This window comes from Haliaeetus leucocephalus, unplaced genomic scaffold (assembly GCF_000737465.1).
Source record: "Haliaeetus leucocephalus isolate CR32 unplaced genomic scaffold, Haliaeetus_leucocephalus-4.0 Scaffold251, whole genome shotgun sequence".
NCBI classification, from domain to species: domain Eukaryota; kingdom Metazoa; phylum Chordata; class Aves; order Accipitriformes; family Accipitridae; genus Haliaeetus; species Haliaeetus leucocephalus.
In genome coordinates, this window is record NW_010972687.1 from 3,648,602 (window position 1) to 3,665,411 (window position 16,810).

Below are 16,810 nucleotides of genomic sequence, written 5' to 3' on the forward strand. Positions count from 1 at the left end.
AATAATACTGTCAAATGACTGTCCCACTGTAACAAACCTTAATTGTTTTGAACATTCTGGCTGTTAGTAAAGATATTCTGGAAATTTTAATATTTAGACAATGATGACAGAGCACATATAATTGAAAAGCAATAATGGAATAATACATCTATCCAACATTTATCATAATAAGAAACATTTTGGGACAACAATAAGCCGAAATAATATTTCAGAAAAGCTAAATTTCAAGGAATGAAGATACTATAGTACTAAGTTATGGCCAAAAATATTGTACTTTTAACCAGCAACATTTCTGAGGGGCAGTAACTGTACAATATTAGTTTTTTTCCAAACCCCCTATTTTTGTCCCTCAAACAACACACAATACATGCATTTAAATGACACTTTAAGAACAGCAAATATGATCTTTATTTTTAAATACTGCAAGTTTAAAAATGTATCTGACCCCCCCCCCCCCAAAAAAAAACTGGATTGGTCAAATAAAGATTTCCTGCAGCATGGTAGACAAGGAATCCAGCAACAGACTTCAGTTTAAACTGTTATTTTGAGAGAAAAAAAACAAACCAACAGATTTACAGTAAGACTGATCTGGCTGACTTTATATTTTTCACACACTCTTTGAAATCTCCCTCTATTCCTTTCTTCCCTGCAGCACGGCTACTGTGAAAAAGCTTGAGAGAAACTTACAGTAAAATCCCTTTAACTAGCGAAATAGTGACCCTCAATGTATTAACCATGTAGAAATGTTTTTGGTTTCATTGATGAAACTCAAAATATTATGAGTAACCAAAAGCCAAAAAAGAGGAAAGATCAGTAGCTCCTCTTCTCAAACTAAATCTATGGTTTTGCAAGATCTCTTCTAAACTAACAAACTGGACAGGGACGGATGGCTTTAGTTGTTTAATGCATATTAAATTTTAGAATTTATAGTTTACGTCATAAGAGGGACCGTATTTACAAAAGTGTGAATTTCTAAAATACCATCATTACCTACACCAGGACATTTTAATTTCCTAAATTATGATGGTCTCTCCAAAACATATTTAATTTACTTGTCTCTTAGCTAGAGGTAGGTCATTTGTAGGCCTTGTTAATCTGCTGTGCACACTTGATTAGTTCACTAATGTAATAGTCTGCAGGATAACCATGCACAGAGCTCCAAGAACAGCAGCACATATAATAAATTAATTGGCTAAATTTTATTTTTTCATGTGGGTTAACATGTCTTTGTTGTCTCCTAATACTTCATTCTTTTGTGAAGAATGTGTAACAAGGAAAGGGTCATGAGGTTTGAGTAATCCGAACGTCTTCTGCACCTTACAGCCAAAGGCTGGGAGTCTAGCAATGTCTTTATATGCAGCCCTTTCCCCCCCCCACCTAGAGTTTTTGCAAATCATGCAGTCAATTGTGACTGATATCCAGCATAAAAAGTCTCTTCTCTACTTTCAAACTTAAGTGATTCACAATCATGTGGCAGTATGATTAAAAATTACAGTCCATACACCTTGACAATCAAAAGAGTCTGAATTATAAAAAGTAAACTGCCCTTATAGCTGCATCATTCTATATATGTAAGGACAGCGCCAGTTAATTTGTGAAAAAGGCAAGTTTAAGGTTTCTGTAAAACATGTATTACAGCTTTCTTGTGCTAGTGAACATCTAGAACAGATTCCCAAGATGTTTTCCTTCCCTCCTCCCCCATTTATGACATTCAAAGAAATCACATAATTTTGGCAAAGTTAAAAGGGTTTCTGTCTTGATGTTTTTGCCTTCAGCTTCATGTTAGAGGCACAAACTTCTGAACTTAAGCACTATAAGGCATAGTAGAAACCACCAATTAAAACAACAGCAACACCACCACCACCACAACAGAATATACTGCAAGTGGAAAAAGCTGTGTCATTTAAAAAGGAAATGTTTCTGTAAACTGTCACACTGCAATGCTGTGTTAGGTGATTCATGTAAAGCTTGCCTTGGCGTACTGATTTTTTTTTTTTTTTTTTGAAAATGCTCAAATGATCTAAACATTGCCACAGGTTTAACTTACCTAAAATATACCAAAAGTAGCCCAGTGGCACACACTCTTGAAAACTTTTGCAATCACAATAGAACTATAAAGCATGAGTAAACTTTTGTTTTTGTTTTTATACAAAACTCAGAACCACATTTCCTTCTCCCCCACCCAATATCCCATAAGAAAACAAATTTAAAAAAACAAAACAAACCCTAACTTTTGTTAGACACCACTGTCTATTTTTGGGGGTTTTGTTTTTTGTTTTTTTTTTTGTTTGTTTGTTTTTTGTTTTGTTTTTTGCTACAGTTCCATTTACAGCACTGAATCCAGCATGGCGAATGTATTCCCAGGTTAAAAGAAGGGATATTATCAACACTGGAACTGTGCAAACAGAAGCTCTGTTGCATTTATAGCAAGATCAGGACCAATTTTGTTATGCTGTATGTAAGAGTCACTGCTCTGATCCCCAGTTCAGAATGTCAGTGTTACTTTTTATAACCTAGATCTACCTGCTTTAGCTTTATTAAATAAAACTCCTTAACTCCTTAAAATCATTAACAATAGTGACTTTTTGGTTGTTGTTGTTGTTATAGCTAAGGTTTCTGCAGTTTCTGAAAGACTGTTTGATTGATGTTCCATACTTTTTCATGGTATTTTTAGGGCAACAGCATATACTCATTAGTACTTATGTACAATGATTTGAAAGATCTCTAAATTTACTTTTCTAATAAAGCCTATTAGAAAAGTAACCTAACATGAACCTGCCAAATAGAAATTAAATTTATATTTAAAAGCTTATGTTCCAATCCTAGATATAACGGCATAAGCTCTTCTAATAAGACTGGTTTCTACACCTGTGTAAAGCCCTAACAAGATTTAAGCATTATTTTGAATGTGAATGGCCTTTGTCTGGGTGTCTCCAATTTACTTCTACTCAGGAATGTGCAAATGATTTTATACAGCACGATGCTAGTACCGCTCTGTACTATAGTATTTTTTTTTGTTTTGTAAATAAAAAACAACAAATCCCTAGTCAGAAATAAACTGACAAAATTTACATTCTTCTCTCTTAAAAAAGTAAATAAAATAACATTATTTAAAATGTGAATTAGCTATGACATACAATACAATTACATAGATACATATCAATACAGCACATTCAATTTGCCAAAAATTAATGATTACAAAGCCAATATGGATGCTGCCATATATATATATATAGATGTATGTACAATGATTATAGCATTCATAATTGCACTATACCTACAACCAGTTTTAAATTACAAGGTGTTTTAAGAGGGAGCAAAAAATAGCAACTGTTCTTACTACTGTTTTGGAGTTGGGAGGGTTAAGGATGAAAAATGCCTCATTAGTATTTATTGTTAACTTTGGTAATCAACTAATAAGCCATTCTTTTTTCCACCTCCCATGCACTGCTACAAGGCAGCAATTTCTGTGTTAAGTGCACTCTAGTGCTACTTGGCATTGCAGATAATCAATCCAATTACATGTCTGAACTCTTGAGTTTTCTATAGCTTGCTAGCAATCATGCACCTGGTCAAAAAACACCTTTCAACCTAAGCTGCAGAATAAAGGCTCATCAATGTGTGCTGCATTTTTGTTGTTAAAAAATTGCACATTTAAATTTCAAGAATCATTTTCTCCTTGCTTCATTTACATTAATAAATCTTTTCTAAAGAACATTGAGAGAGGCTATTTTGCATGAAAGCCTATCAAATGTCTGTAAATCAGTTAGTTAACAAGCAACCTTATCAAGAAATGTTCCTGAATATGATCTCTCATCAATAATTTCTTGTTATACAACTAAAGGTGCCTTGATATTATTACAGAAAACAATCTCATGCCATATCTGACATAAGGAGATTTAAACTGTCTTTAAATTAGTAGACCGCATGCGTGTGCATGGTGCACCTCGTAGCACTTTCACTCACACTGTTGGTTTTGGCGTTAGAAAATGGAACACTTTCTAAAAAAGGGAACATATGAGCTGAAACTGTGTTTGTTTATCATTTGGCAGTTGACTCAATCAGGTCAGTTCCCAACCCATCAGTTTGGCATTTCAATCAGTATCTTATGTTTCAAGAGCATTGGTTTTATAAAAAAGCCAGATTTGGCAACATTAATTCTATACAATAAAAATAATTTTTCTACTGTGGAAAAAGAACACTTAAAAAAAGCTCTAACTTAAGAAAAAAACCCCACTGTTTCAGGCTGTAGCCACTGGGGAAAATGTAGTGTCTATGACATTTCTATTTGGCATTTGTGAATAAAAGAAGAGAGAAAAAATGGCACATGGCAATTAAAAAGAGATTCTAACATATTCCACGTACATAGCAGGTTGTGTCTTAATTATTTCATTACTGTCTTCTGTGCACCTTTCCAAACTGTGAAAATATGGTTAAATTTAATATCCTTAGACAACTGTAGTTCTATTTTGCAATCCCAATATTCTATTCTCAAAAGTGAAGACAGAATGAAGACACCCATGTCAAGAATTTAAAAATCACAGTATCAATACTTTTGATCCTTCAGAGAAAGTACATACTGTAAAATTATAATGACTGCTTCTGATGATAATATTTTCCTGACCAAATCACTCAACAGAAAATATTTCACCCAGAAATGCAACTGGGACAAAACAGGCCATTGTACCTTGTAAAAGAGAAGGGGGGAGGGGAAGGAGGGAGAGAGAAAGGGTCAGGGAAAGAGGAAACCAGCTTGATTTTGCTTCAATAGCAAAAAACTGCTATCTTTTGTAAATGTACGACTGAGAATTTAAAACACATTGAGTCACGTTTTGCCTAAAAAATGAGGAAATGTGCTGTGAATGTACTTCAGCATCTTTTGTTTTTCCTCCATATAGTTTAAATAAAATCATAATATTAACTACAAACTCTGTGGACATTCACAGAGTCCAGGCCGGCAATAAATTAGTATTATGCAAATTTTTTTCACAGATAATACAGTCCCTCTTGTATATCTTCAATCACACAAAGTTGGTTTTGGAGGGCCTCCTAGGCACAGTTAGACCAGGTTGTACTCCTTCAGGTTTAACTGTAGGATTGTGTCCTTGACAGCAGCAAAGACGAAGCGAATATTCTCTGTGTCTGTAGCACACGTGAAGTGGGAGTAGATAATTTTGTCACTGTCTGGATTCAGGTCTACAAACATCTTCAGGATGAACTCTCGTGCCGCTTGTGCATCCCGTTGTGGTCCTGATAATTAAGAAGAGAAAGTCAGTTTTCCTAAAGTCGATTCAATATTTGAACTTCTTTAACAGAAAACAAGAAAGGCTTAGTCTGTGGTCCTCACATAAGAGAAGTCAGGGAACTTTCTACTAATCAATAGTATCATATATTGGCTACTTTATTCCTCATGGGAACTTCACAGGAACTATGAAAAATAAAGATGGAAGGAAATTTCAGAAGTTCATCAAGTTAGAACTATCATGTCAAAGCTGTTCTTTTCCTGCTGACTATCCTTGTTCTTAGATAAGATAATGTTCAGAACAGGTGATTTATAACTGCACAGAATGAAAACGAAAAATTAGCTATACTAGTAAATCTTTTCAAATGTTAATAGAATTGGTGAATGTTCAGTCTACACCTACTATATTTAAATTATACTTAAGTTCTTTTAGCACTGCAACATTTACTAGTTTTATGAGGACTTTAACAGGCAGCATAATGAAGCCATATCCTGAACTGGTCTGACACTGTCACCAATAGAACTTATTTACTTCAGTGATAATAAAATACACATGCTCTCCAGCTGAAGCTGTTTGATTGCAAAAGGCTCATGTTCTAACAAATCACTTGTTATATAGATTAGGTATGATAATGATCCTATCAGACCTAAATTAAGGTTGTAATTCTCTGAAGGATGGAGAATGTATGCAACCAAACCACATGTTCAGCTTTACGGAAGACAGAATGTAATGACTTCCAGCCTGGAACAGTGCAGATTCATTCACATTCACAGCCAAAAGAGCAGTGCAGAAGTAAGAACATTAGCCCCAAGCTGTTGAATTCTGTTCTATTATTCCAGTGCCATTTCCAAAGGCCATTACTCCCTTGCTCTCCTGTTTTTGTAATGTGGATTTCTACAGAACACGCAAGTTTTCTGTGTTGCCTCCTCCTCCTCTACTCTTCATTATTCCTGTTGTTACATGGCAATATAAATACCAGCACTCAGCTGTTATATGTAGCTATGTCCTTCAGTAGTTATGAAATCTGTACTTGGGGGTTAGCACATGCCCACATATTTTTCAACAACTGGATAATAAAGCTTCTTTTTAATACTTCAAGCTTACAATTGCTAACATTTCCAATTTGGATAACTCCATAAAATGTAGGTAGGGAATGCATGGAAAAGAAATTACATACTTTCTGGTGTGCTCTAAATCCATCTGGAGGGGGAGTAAGATTCTGCAATATATGGGTGTATGCACATGAACATACATGTACATATATGTACATACATACACATACACAGATGACACATTTCCTGAGATTTAGAGATCATAAGCTCTCTGAAGCAGGACAGAGGACTGTTCAACACTTCTACACACAATAAAGCTTCTAAAACACAACAGGCTCTAGCCTTTCTTTGAGTTGGTCACCCAGATTCTATAGAAACAGCAGCAACAGTAAGTCTCACACTACCATGAACAAATTTGCAGTATTTGTGAAGAAAACTCTTAGAACTTCAAAGACGACGATTTCTTCTAAATAAACCACTGCTTTAAACAACTTCCTAGAATTTTATTGAACAGTTTCATAGCAGCTAGACAGAGCACTCTCTCAAAATCTACTGCACTATTCAAAGCCTGTATCCAAATTTGCTTACTTAATCACACCTCTACTGAGTATCATGTAATTTAAATTTTTGTTTGACTGAAGTTGAAGTACGGAAAACTGAGGTTAGAAAGAATGTTTATGATCTCAGGAATGTAGAAAAAAATTGTATGAGTCAATGTTAAGTTTAGACTGCAAAGTGGCTGTGATGTAAGTAATATGGAGTCTTGGAAAAGAACTACCATATAAATCAGTACATTTCTTGTCCACTGCTCCCTAATCAGCAGTTTGCGAAGAATGTCTCTACATGATACATTCAAGGTCTATATAAGAAGTACTGCATCAATATTTTTCTCTTCTTTTCCTCCCAGCTATGGTGCCTTTTTGTCTTTGTCCTCTCTCCCTCTCCCAGCTCTTCATTCCAGTCTGTGAGTCAGTCTTCTTACTACTAGCCATGCAAGAATGTCTTCACGCTATACATCAACCCCTGAGCATGCTTCAGTCCCCCTTTCAGTGCTGTTAGAATACACTGTGCAGCAGTACCGCTTAGCTTAATTTGATCACTTGCAATCCCGGCTAGCAGTTCTCATCCAGATGCTACTTTCTCCCTTGCACGGGAAAACAGATGGGAGAAGTGATGCAGCTGAAAAATAGCTAATTCTGATCCCTTCCTCAGATCTTCCCACCTCTCACAGCCCCAGTGTGTTGGGACAGAAGAGGGGACCACATGGTGACCTCTGCAAGCCACAGACCCCATCCTGCCACCAGAAGAAATCAAATCAAACCATAACTTTGTATATGGAGTTAAATCCAGCAAAATCTGCAGAATTTAAGAGACAAAGACTCTTGAAGACTTCCAGGTCTTGACTGCAACAGCCCTACCAATCCATTGTCTTTTTTTTTTTTTTCCTCACCAATGGCAAAGGACAGGAGAAACAGGGTTTCTCTGAGATGAGTGGTTGAGTTTTGTCTGTTTTTTCTGGGCAAGCATGTAACACAGGCTTTATCGTCACTTAGGTGGTGGTAACAAAGCAGACTGTAGAGTCTTCTCACCTTCAGGACATCATCTAGGGAACTTGTCATACGAAGTAAACTCAAAAGAATGAGCATATTTCTATTCAACTGCCAGTTCTCTTCTGCAAAGCACTACAAAACTCAACTTACACTGACTCATAAATAATATGGTCTGATCCTGCAGGCTGTTCACTGTTTCCTTCCCCTTAAACAGGAAACAAAATGCACATTTTTCCTATTATTACTTTCCATACCTGAACATGAGAGATTCAATCTTTTATTCAGATTTCAAATCTGCTATTTGCTCCCTGGTGGGACAAAACAGATATTCTTTTTTTAAAAATACAAGCATTTAGTTCTTTAGACCTCTTATTATATGAGTTTTTCTCTGTTACCAAGGCCTCCATTCAGTTACCTCAAAACACCTAGCTTTTTACCCTAGGAGAACTTTCTGGAAGTACAGTTTTAGGAGAAACAGCTGTAAAATCCATATAATTATTTTATGGACAAACACATTAAGCTTCATGTAAATAAAGTAAAATTAAAATAAAGGAACAAAAGAGGTATGGTAAAAGGGTGGAAGGAGTGGTACTAGTTTCTCTGACTGCCACAGAGAGCTTATGACAATTCCCCTCAGATATTCAGCCTTACACAAAACCAAACCTCAAAAAAAAAAAAGAGTATGGGAGACAATGTGTGAAACTGACGAATGCATTTTTATTTCTTTTTAGCTTTTGTACTTCAGTTTAAACCCACCCTAACTTAGGATGAAGGACAGAATGTGGTTCACTACTAATATGACAATAGTTATCTAAAAGTCAATAATTTCCTATGAAAGGTTCTGCCATCGTACCCACAATAAATTACAGTATAAAATGAAATCCTAGAATGCTAAAAAATCCCACAAGAGTTCAATCATATTTTAAAAATTTAGATGATTAAAAATTGCAAAGCACCATTTTTTTTAAAGAGCAAGATATATCAAAGGATCCATCTGTCTAGCATTTGGACAAGGCTATTACAACGTGTCATTAGCGTAAATAGAGCATGAGCTCTGATGTCATTATACTTACCATCATACTCTGGAAAATAATCAACTAGATGGGAGTACATAATTTTCTCCTCTAAGAGATCTTTTTTATTTAAGAACAGAATGACTGAAGAGTTCTGGAACCACGGATATGTGATAATTGTCCTAAAGAGTGCTTTGCTTTCTTCCATTCGATTCTGGAATAAGAAAGAGTGAAATTTTGGTGGTCATGAAAGTAATTTTTAATTTTTTTTTTCAATAATTTCATGCAATTTCACTTCATTTGGTAAACGGATCCATTTCATGTTTTGCACCTTCCTACCAATACATAATGTTCAAGTAATTAAATTACAATTAATAAGTAAGCAGTTAAACAAATATGAAGGCATTTTCCTTTTGCAAATTCAACTGCTCAAGTGTAAAACACAGGCCATGAACATTAAAGCTGTAACAGGTACATTTGTAATGTCTGAGTATGCACAATTGCCATATGAACTGCATGACCAGCCAGTATGACCAGCCAATGAACTGGTGGGTGTTGAAATGCATGTGATTCATAGTAGGGACAAGTATACCACAAGAAGACATAATAATCAATTCAAGGTTTAAGAACATTCTTTATTTTATAGGCCTTTCCTGAACTTTAAATGCAGAGATAGATAATTCTTAGAAAGAGATCAGCTTTACAATAACTGCATGTAAATTTGGAACCTGAGATAATTTCGTCAACACCAAAGGCTTATGACATAAAATCTGAAATCTGGAAACTGCTAAATTCGTTTCTAACATTGGGTTAGCCTTTACTTTAATTGCTTACCTGCTCCTGAAAACCACTTTGCATTATAGCTGAAATGTAAGTGAAGCCTACAGTTCTAACACTTTTCTGTCATTGTAAAATTATGTTATGACTTGATAAAGTTCTGAAGAACTGTTAGGCTGACATGATATGGTTAATACAGAGTCAGAACAAATTGAGTTCAAAACAAAGCAATTAACTTACTCTTTTTTATTATTATTATTTAGAGTTGCAGTCCCCTGAAAAAACCTGTTTCACAACCAGACAGGGCTCCTAAGAACAACAGCAAGGAGGTGAAACCTGCAGATTCTGCTGTTGCTGAGCCATATGACAATCTGTCAGATAACTCAGTTTTGTAATAACTGTAGCTTTACTTGCATTAATTTGCATTTTAAAGAAACCAACATAAACATGAAGAATAGGAACTTTCAAACAAACAAACAACAAAAAAACCAAAACCCAAACCCTAAAAAATTTCCATTTTGTAGAAGTTGATTGTTTGGTCTCTTACGTTACCACAGAATTTTCAAGCAATTTATAAATCTTTACCGCATGCTGGAGTGGTGGGTGAAAATAAATAGCCAAATTTATAGATTGAGAAACTAATGCAGAGGAGTAAAACCTTTGCCTTCTTGCAGTCAGTTCTTATGACTCACATTGATTTCAGTGGCGCCAGGATTTCATTCAGAAGGAGAAAAATTGAAATGTCAACTCAGCTGAGTATAAAACCTAAGTCCTTAGACTGTTAATCAGACCATGTTTTCTTCTCAACATTCTATATAGAATTCTTCTCTAAACAAGGCCTTAGAGAAAGGCAATGTGAACTACACAGGTTAGTTTTCACTTTTACAGCTTGATGAAAAAGAGAAGGCAATATAAACTTACAAACTCCTGTTTAAATTATAAATATTTACCTAAACTCACTAGCCCTTGGTATGTTCTAATGTGACTCTCAGAAGGTAAAACAGCATCACAACTCAAACAGCAGTGATCTTTCACAGTGAATTTATTTATAAGCTGTTGAAAATTTCTCAGCAAGAAAAGTGCACAGAAAACATAAATTACTTACCTAGAGTAAGTGTTCCTGCTTTTCACAAAAACCCTTCAAGAGGGCTGCAATATTTTAATCTATAATGCCAATTTTTTTCCATATACATAACACAGAGTTGCAAAGATAAAATAAATAAATCAGTTTGGATAAATTTATGACCCTTCCTCCAGGAAAGCTCTAGAAAACTGTTTTGCAAACATTGTTATTAGACCCAGAGCACATTTTCATTTTCTGTTTGAAGGGGATGCCAAACAAGATGAAGCAGAAAAGGCACGCAGACTGAAGCTACATTGACATCATGTCTAAAACAATTTCTGGCATCCTATCAGCTAAAACATTAACTCTGTAAGTGCTGTGTGTCACAAAAATACCAGGAAACATACACAATAAAGAACAAAATACTGTGTCTTCAACGTAAGAAGAGTATGTCTTGTGTTATATATTAGTTATGAATACTGTATAATATGAATTGTGTTCCACAGTCACTTTTTTCCTATTTTAAATTTGTAAGTTTCCTTTGAGTCCTTTCAGACTTGATTTGAGGCATCTTCTTGATGAGATATCTACGAACGACTCCACTCAACCGACAGATCAGAGATAAAGCAGGTTTCCATGATTTCAAAGGTAGTTCAATTAATTAAAACCCAATCTGGGCTGCCAAAAAAAAAGGATACTACCAAGAAGGCAGTGTAAAAGAGCTGCTTCACAAAAAATTATGTTTTATCAAAGGAAGTAATCACAGCCTTGAGGAATTTACAGAAGTGGTCAATATCTGCAGTCTAACACAACTGAAAGAAACGCTCAACTGCTTTAGAAAAAATTAATAGTTCACAATATCAGTAACTGAAGTCAATAAAACATTACCAGATTACCCCATCCTCATTCACTTCACTGTATTCTTTAGTACAGTCAAAGTTCTATTTCAAAGCCACTTGTCTCCAAAAGTCATCCATTTAACTATATTTCCAGGAAGAGCAAGGGTAACTCTGAATCTGTTCCTGATTCTGGGAGAATAGGCTTTAAAGAGGCAACAGCAGCAGACTGTTGCTCTTGCTAATTTAGTATTAAATTATCTGGTCCTAAACCAAATTAACTGGGAGTCAGAGAATTGTGGGAAAAGATAAAAAATGCATACTACACTGCCAGAGCCCACTGAAGTAGAATTATTTCTTACAGCACAAGGATCTTGCCCTGTGCAGTTGTACCAGATGAAGATATTGGGAAGTTAAGACAGTAAAGTCTTGAGCACCAAATGGTAGCTCTGAGGAACAGTAACTATCTCAGTATAAGGATTACTTCAGAGTGTACATCACTACAGAATGTCCCCCACCACAACACCATCCGCAGAATGAAGCAAACAGCAGGGATTAAGACATCAGGAAGATTGCAGATGTTTTCTAAAGAGTTGGCAAAAGATGACAAGCTGTCCAATCAGTTAAGAAAAAGGTCACTCTCTTTAAGATCCGTAATTGACAGGTCTATGAATTTTCATGATACTTCTCAAGGAAAAGACCACACAATGCTATATTCTGTCCCTACAATAGTAGCATGGAAAAAAACCTTAGGATACCATTGGTTATCTTCTCTGAATGTATGTCACATTGCAATGCTCCACAAACAAATATGCCTTTACAAAAGACATATGGAATAAATAGTACTGCTAGAGCTTTAAAAAGGCAGATCAGTCAATTCCAGGGATTCAATGCAGATTTCATGTAATTCATATATTTAACAAATGTCTTGCAAAGCCTCGTAAAGATATTAATCAAGAAAATTCCTTTTCAGTTCATTGTATAACATACACAACATTATGTATGTATTACTGAATGACTGCTAAGGTAAATTTTATTTAACTGGAAGAAAAACTAATCTTAGATGCAATGACATCATGAAGGAGTTGTCCACGGGCTCATCTGTTTTCTCTGATTGTATCAGCCGGTCTAATAAAATTTTCACCTCTTCCTACAGAACTTGCTTATTTTAGCATTTGTATTGTTCATGGGGATCATCTGAATGAAAAATGTCAGTTGTATCTGACAGCACTGTAAATTACAGGGCTGTTATTGCAGTCATATGTCACATTAACATCGTAGTTTTGACATCTAAAGATCAAACCAAGTAAATCCAAAATCCATAATTGAATGTTAACTCTGGGTTTGGGGTTGGGGTTTTTTTCAGTTCTTTTATAAACTTTATTATGCATAGACCTAATAATAATATCACAGATGAAAACTCAAGGGGACTCAGAGGAAGGGAAAAACCTTAGTAAATAGATGTCCTAACTTCACACTCAGGTTGTTTTTTTTTTTACTTTTTTTTTCTGCCTTAGTTCCATGAACTGTACTTATAGTATGGACAATACTATCAAAGTGTAAGAAAACAAAGTACTTAACATGCCCTAAAGAGAAAACAGATACTCACTGTATATTGACCATACCTATATCTTCTCTTGGTGTGTAGTCGTAACATAATAAAACCTAAAGGGTCTCTCTCTTCTGTTCCCTCTCTCCCTGTAACTCCCACCTTCAGGTGAGTGGTTTTTCCATAACTGAGCCCTTAGCAAGTAAATAAAAATGCTTACTAGTTGCCTGAATTATGGGAAATCTCACTGGCTTCTTCCCTTTCCCTATCCTTAAAAGGAAGTAGACAGGATCTCATTAAATACATACTAAACTCTCAGAACATTTTAAAAACTGTCCCAAAAAGCCAGCACTGTAAACTTGAAATTAATATGTAACATTACGAAAAACAATCAGCGTCTGGCTTCTCCTTTTGAAACTATCCCACATATTGAATCAATCCATTTGCTTTTCATAGTTTTCTGTTTTAACACAGAAGAGTCAGAAAGTTTAAAAGAAGGCCAAGGCACAATAAAGGAAGCACAGAGATTAAACATTACAGCTTCAGTACTAATGGAAAGTGATGGACTTCCTAGGAAAAAATTGCAATCTGTACTTTGAATTTAAGGAGTGTTTTTGTTAAACTTGTCACTAAAGAACTCAGCATAGTTATAATGAAGAGCAAGTGCAGTCAACTTATGCGGGTGTAGCTGATAAATATCCAACACAAGCTCTGAAGATGAACACTGAGAGAAGAATTAATTTCTTATGTTGTTAAAATGTAAAGAAGCTGGATTCAGCCAAGTACTTCAGCACAATGCTAACTATAAATACGCATGCACTTCTGCAAAGCTACTCCTTTACTTATTAGACTTAAGTCAAGATCTTGCTATCAGATGCTCCGTTAGGAAAGTAGTATCATCATATGCTCTTCCATTTCTAAGTAGCTCTTCCCAGGAAGCAACCTTCTACATTCTCTGCACTAAGACATTGGGACGCTTATATTTAGAGAAGAATTTTGCCTTTGTTTCACCAGAAACTACTCATTATAAAATTAGAAACAGTAATTTACAGTTTAGTTCCAAAATCAGACTCTTCAGATAACAATAATACTGCTCCTACCCAATATACATTCAGGATCTGGCTACCTAGATGGCTTCCAAGTAAGGTGTAGGTCTGCCAGTGGTAAAAACACTACAATTAGATGACAGCAGTGACTATTATAACCTAAGAGAACACAGAGAGCATGATTACGTACATACACATCAGCAGGGACGCTGCAGCACTGCTGATGCCATTAAGCACTATACAACATGGAAACATAACAACTCCACCTTCAATTTTTTTATATGTAAACTGCTCTAAGTGCTCACAGTGACTCACACATCTTCCACTGAAACACCACTGAAATGGCAGCAGAGTATTGACTCTGAAATGTTGGCTGGAAGGCATCTCTAGAGTTCATCTAGTTTAGTCTTAGTTCAGGTAGGACTACTGACAACACAGGAGCACGTCAGTCATGGCTTTGTCTTGGCAGGTCTTGAAAGCCTGTACAGATAGGAGATTTCAATACCTCTCTGGTTTCCCTGTCACAATGCTAAACTAACGCTCAAGGGAAAAATGATTCCCTATATACAGCCTGAACTTCCCAAGCTACCATTTATTATATTGTCTACCTAGAAAACTTCAGCTCCATGGTACACTTGCAACTCTTCAGAGACTTGTGGGCAAGTGTTAGTGTCCTCTTCATTAGACCGAACAAGCTCAGGTCCCTCTGTCTTCACAGGATACGGGCTCTGGCACCTTCATGCCTTCCTGAACAGTTCATGGGATCATAAAATTGCATTTATAACCCCTTTGCAATTATTTCAGAGGGAAATGGAAGGGAATTGTATTAAGGATTGTAAATAGACATTTTTGTATTTTGTCACTCAGATGTGTACTCTGTAGATGTTTTACAGGAATTGAAAGATGGCCTAGAGATTTTTAAGTAGATTTTATCTGCTTGAGCAGATAAAGCAATATAGGTCCTGAGTTTATCATAACAGATTAAACATTCTAACATGGCTTCACTATTTCGTTTTAGAATGATTCAAGGATTAATCAAAAAATATGAAGCAATTAATTTTTTGACTAATCAATCTCTGCTTAACCTTCTGCAGTCTTTCATTTCTCTGTTTATCCAATTTCTAAGGCAAATCAGCTTTTATGGATGTCATGGCAGCTAAAACTATTTTTGTTCCAGAAGTAATTTCTCCCAACAATACTGCTTATTATTCTCTGAAATTTCTCATAAACAGGTTTTCTGTTGCTAATGATAGCTCATACCATTGCATGCTCACCATTTTCCTTTATTAAACATCTATGCAACATTACTGCCATAAAATTTTTAATCAGTTTAATTAAAGAATGTTTGACAAGATGAAATTTTTGAATTACTCACTGTTCTGAAAAACACTTGTCATTAACAGGATGCACTTTTCCTTATGTAAGAAACAGCTTCATGTTACAGTATTTTTACTGGAAATAGGGATAGGATTACAAGGAATATAGAAAAAGGCCAGCACTGGGGATCTGACCTTCTGTCAGATGAAATGCGAAGGAAGCCTTGCCAAACCAAGCAAGACAGTGTGGCTCTTTGAAAAGAGGACACGAACGGTGGGGAGCAGGCAGTATTTAATAGTTTGTTCAAGCACTTGATCTGATTCTATAAGCTCTACCTCACTAAATTGCTTCCAGAAAAGTCTTATTTCAGCTTCAATGGAAAAGGCTGCAGAAAAAAACTTGTGAATAACTATATACAGAAATGGGCAGCTGGAGCTGGCTCAAAGCTTTCTCAGTAGCTGACAGCCATTCTCAGGAGTGACGCCAGTCTTCACAGCAATCCCCCTCTGACAGCAGCAACAGTTCATAGTGGCCTCCCTGGCTTTGCAGGCAGCTGGCACAAAGAAAATGAGCAGCGGGATCACTGTTTTCAGCATCCCCCAAGATCTGCTGGCCTGGGCAACTTCCCTGCTTTGCTTATGTCGGTCAGTCCTGAACTGCATAAAGGCATACTGGCATACCGGCATTGCCAGCCATTACTCCATCTTTCTTGTTAGAATATGCAGATGCCAGCATAAAATTCTCCCATGCTCCACACAACCTGACACCATCACCAGTTCAATGTAAAAATACCATCACAAAATACAGAATAAAAACCACAGCCGACAAACTCCACAAGTGAATACAAATTTGTTAACTATAAACAGATCATATGATCTTGGACAGGATTATTCCAATTTCTTATTAAATATCAAGACAAACCACCGTAGTTATTCATGAATCATGGGACCGTCCAGTTTTATGACTAGAAACATGTTTTTATGAAACATAAATAAAGTGAAATTGCTTTCTACCATGTATCTCTTACTATATAAAAGATTTTATGCTGATAATTTTTTGTACGATGGCTAAACATTAACACAAGTGTAACTAGACACACAAATCACATTTTCTCACATTTTTATCCAATGTGAACTCTTACTCTTCCTCATTTTTTAATAGATTAAAAAAGAGTATACTTCCTTCCACTTTTTTTTAGATCCTATACTTTCAGTTTTCATGTTAAAATGATGGATTTCTAGTTTGGATTAATGTATTGAAATTCCCTTTGCTATCTGTTGCTCTCAAAAAATACGCAATTACTCCTGCAATTACAGAAATAATAGAATTGGCATAATTTATAAGCATTTGACTCTAAGAAGTCT

The 16,810-nt window shown here is 35.6% G+C and overlaps 1 protein-coding gene across 1 annotated transcript in view; it reads right to left on the reverse strand.

Annotated features, from left to right (window-relative positions):
• Nucleotides 1–2,568: 2,568 nt before the first annotated feature.
• The window catches only part of GNAQ (guanine nucleotide binding protein (G protein), q polypeptide), a 134,759-nt gene continuing 120,517 nt past the window's right edge, over nucleotides 2,569–16,810 (reverse strand). The window contains exons 6-7 of the mRNA XM_010568625.1: nucleotides 8,919–9,072; nucleotides 2,569–5,250 (exon numbers count right to left, since the gene is read on the reverse strand). Of these exons, the coding sequence (XP_010566927.1) occupies nucleotides 5,060–5,250; nucleotides 8,919–9,072 (345 nt within the window). The 3' untranslated portion in view covers nucleotides 2,569–5,059. The remainder of the gene's footprint in view (nucleotides 5,251–8,918; nucleotides 9,073–16,810) is intronic.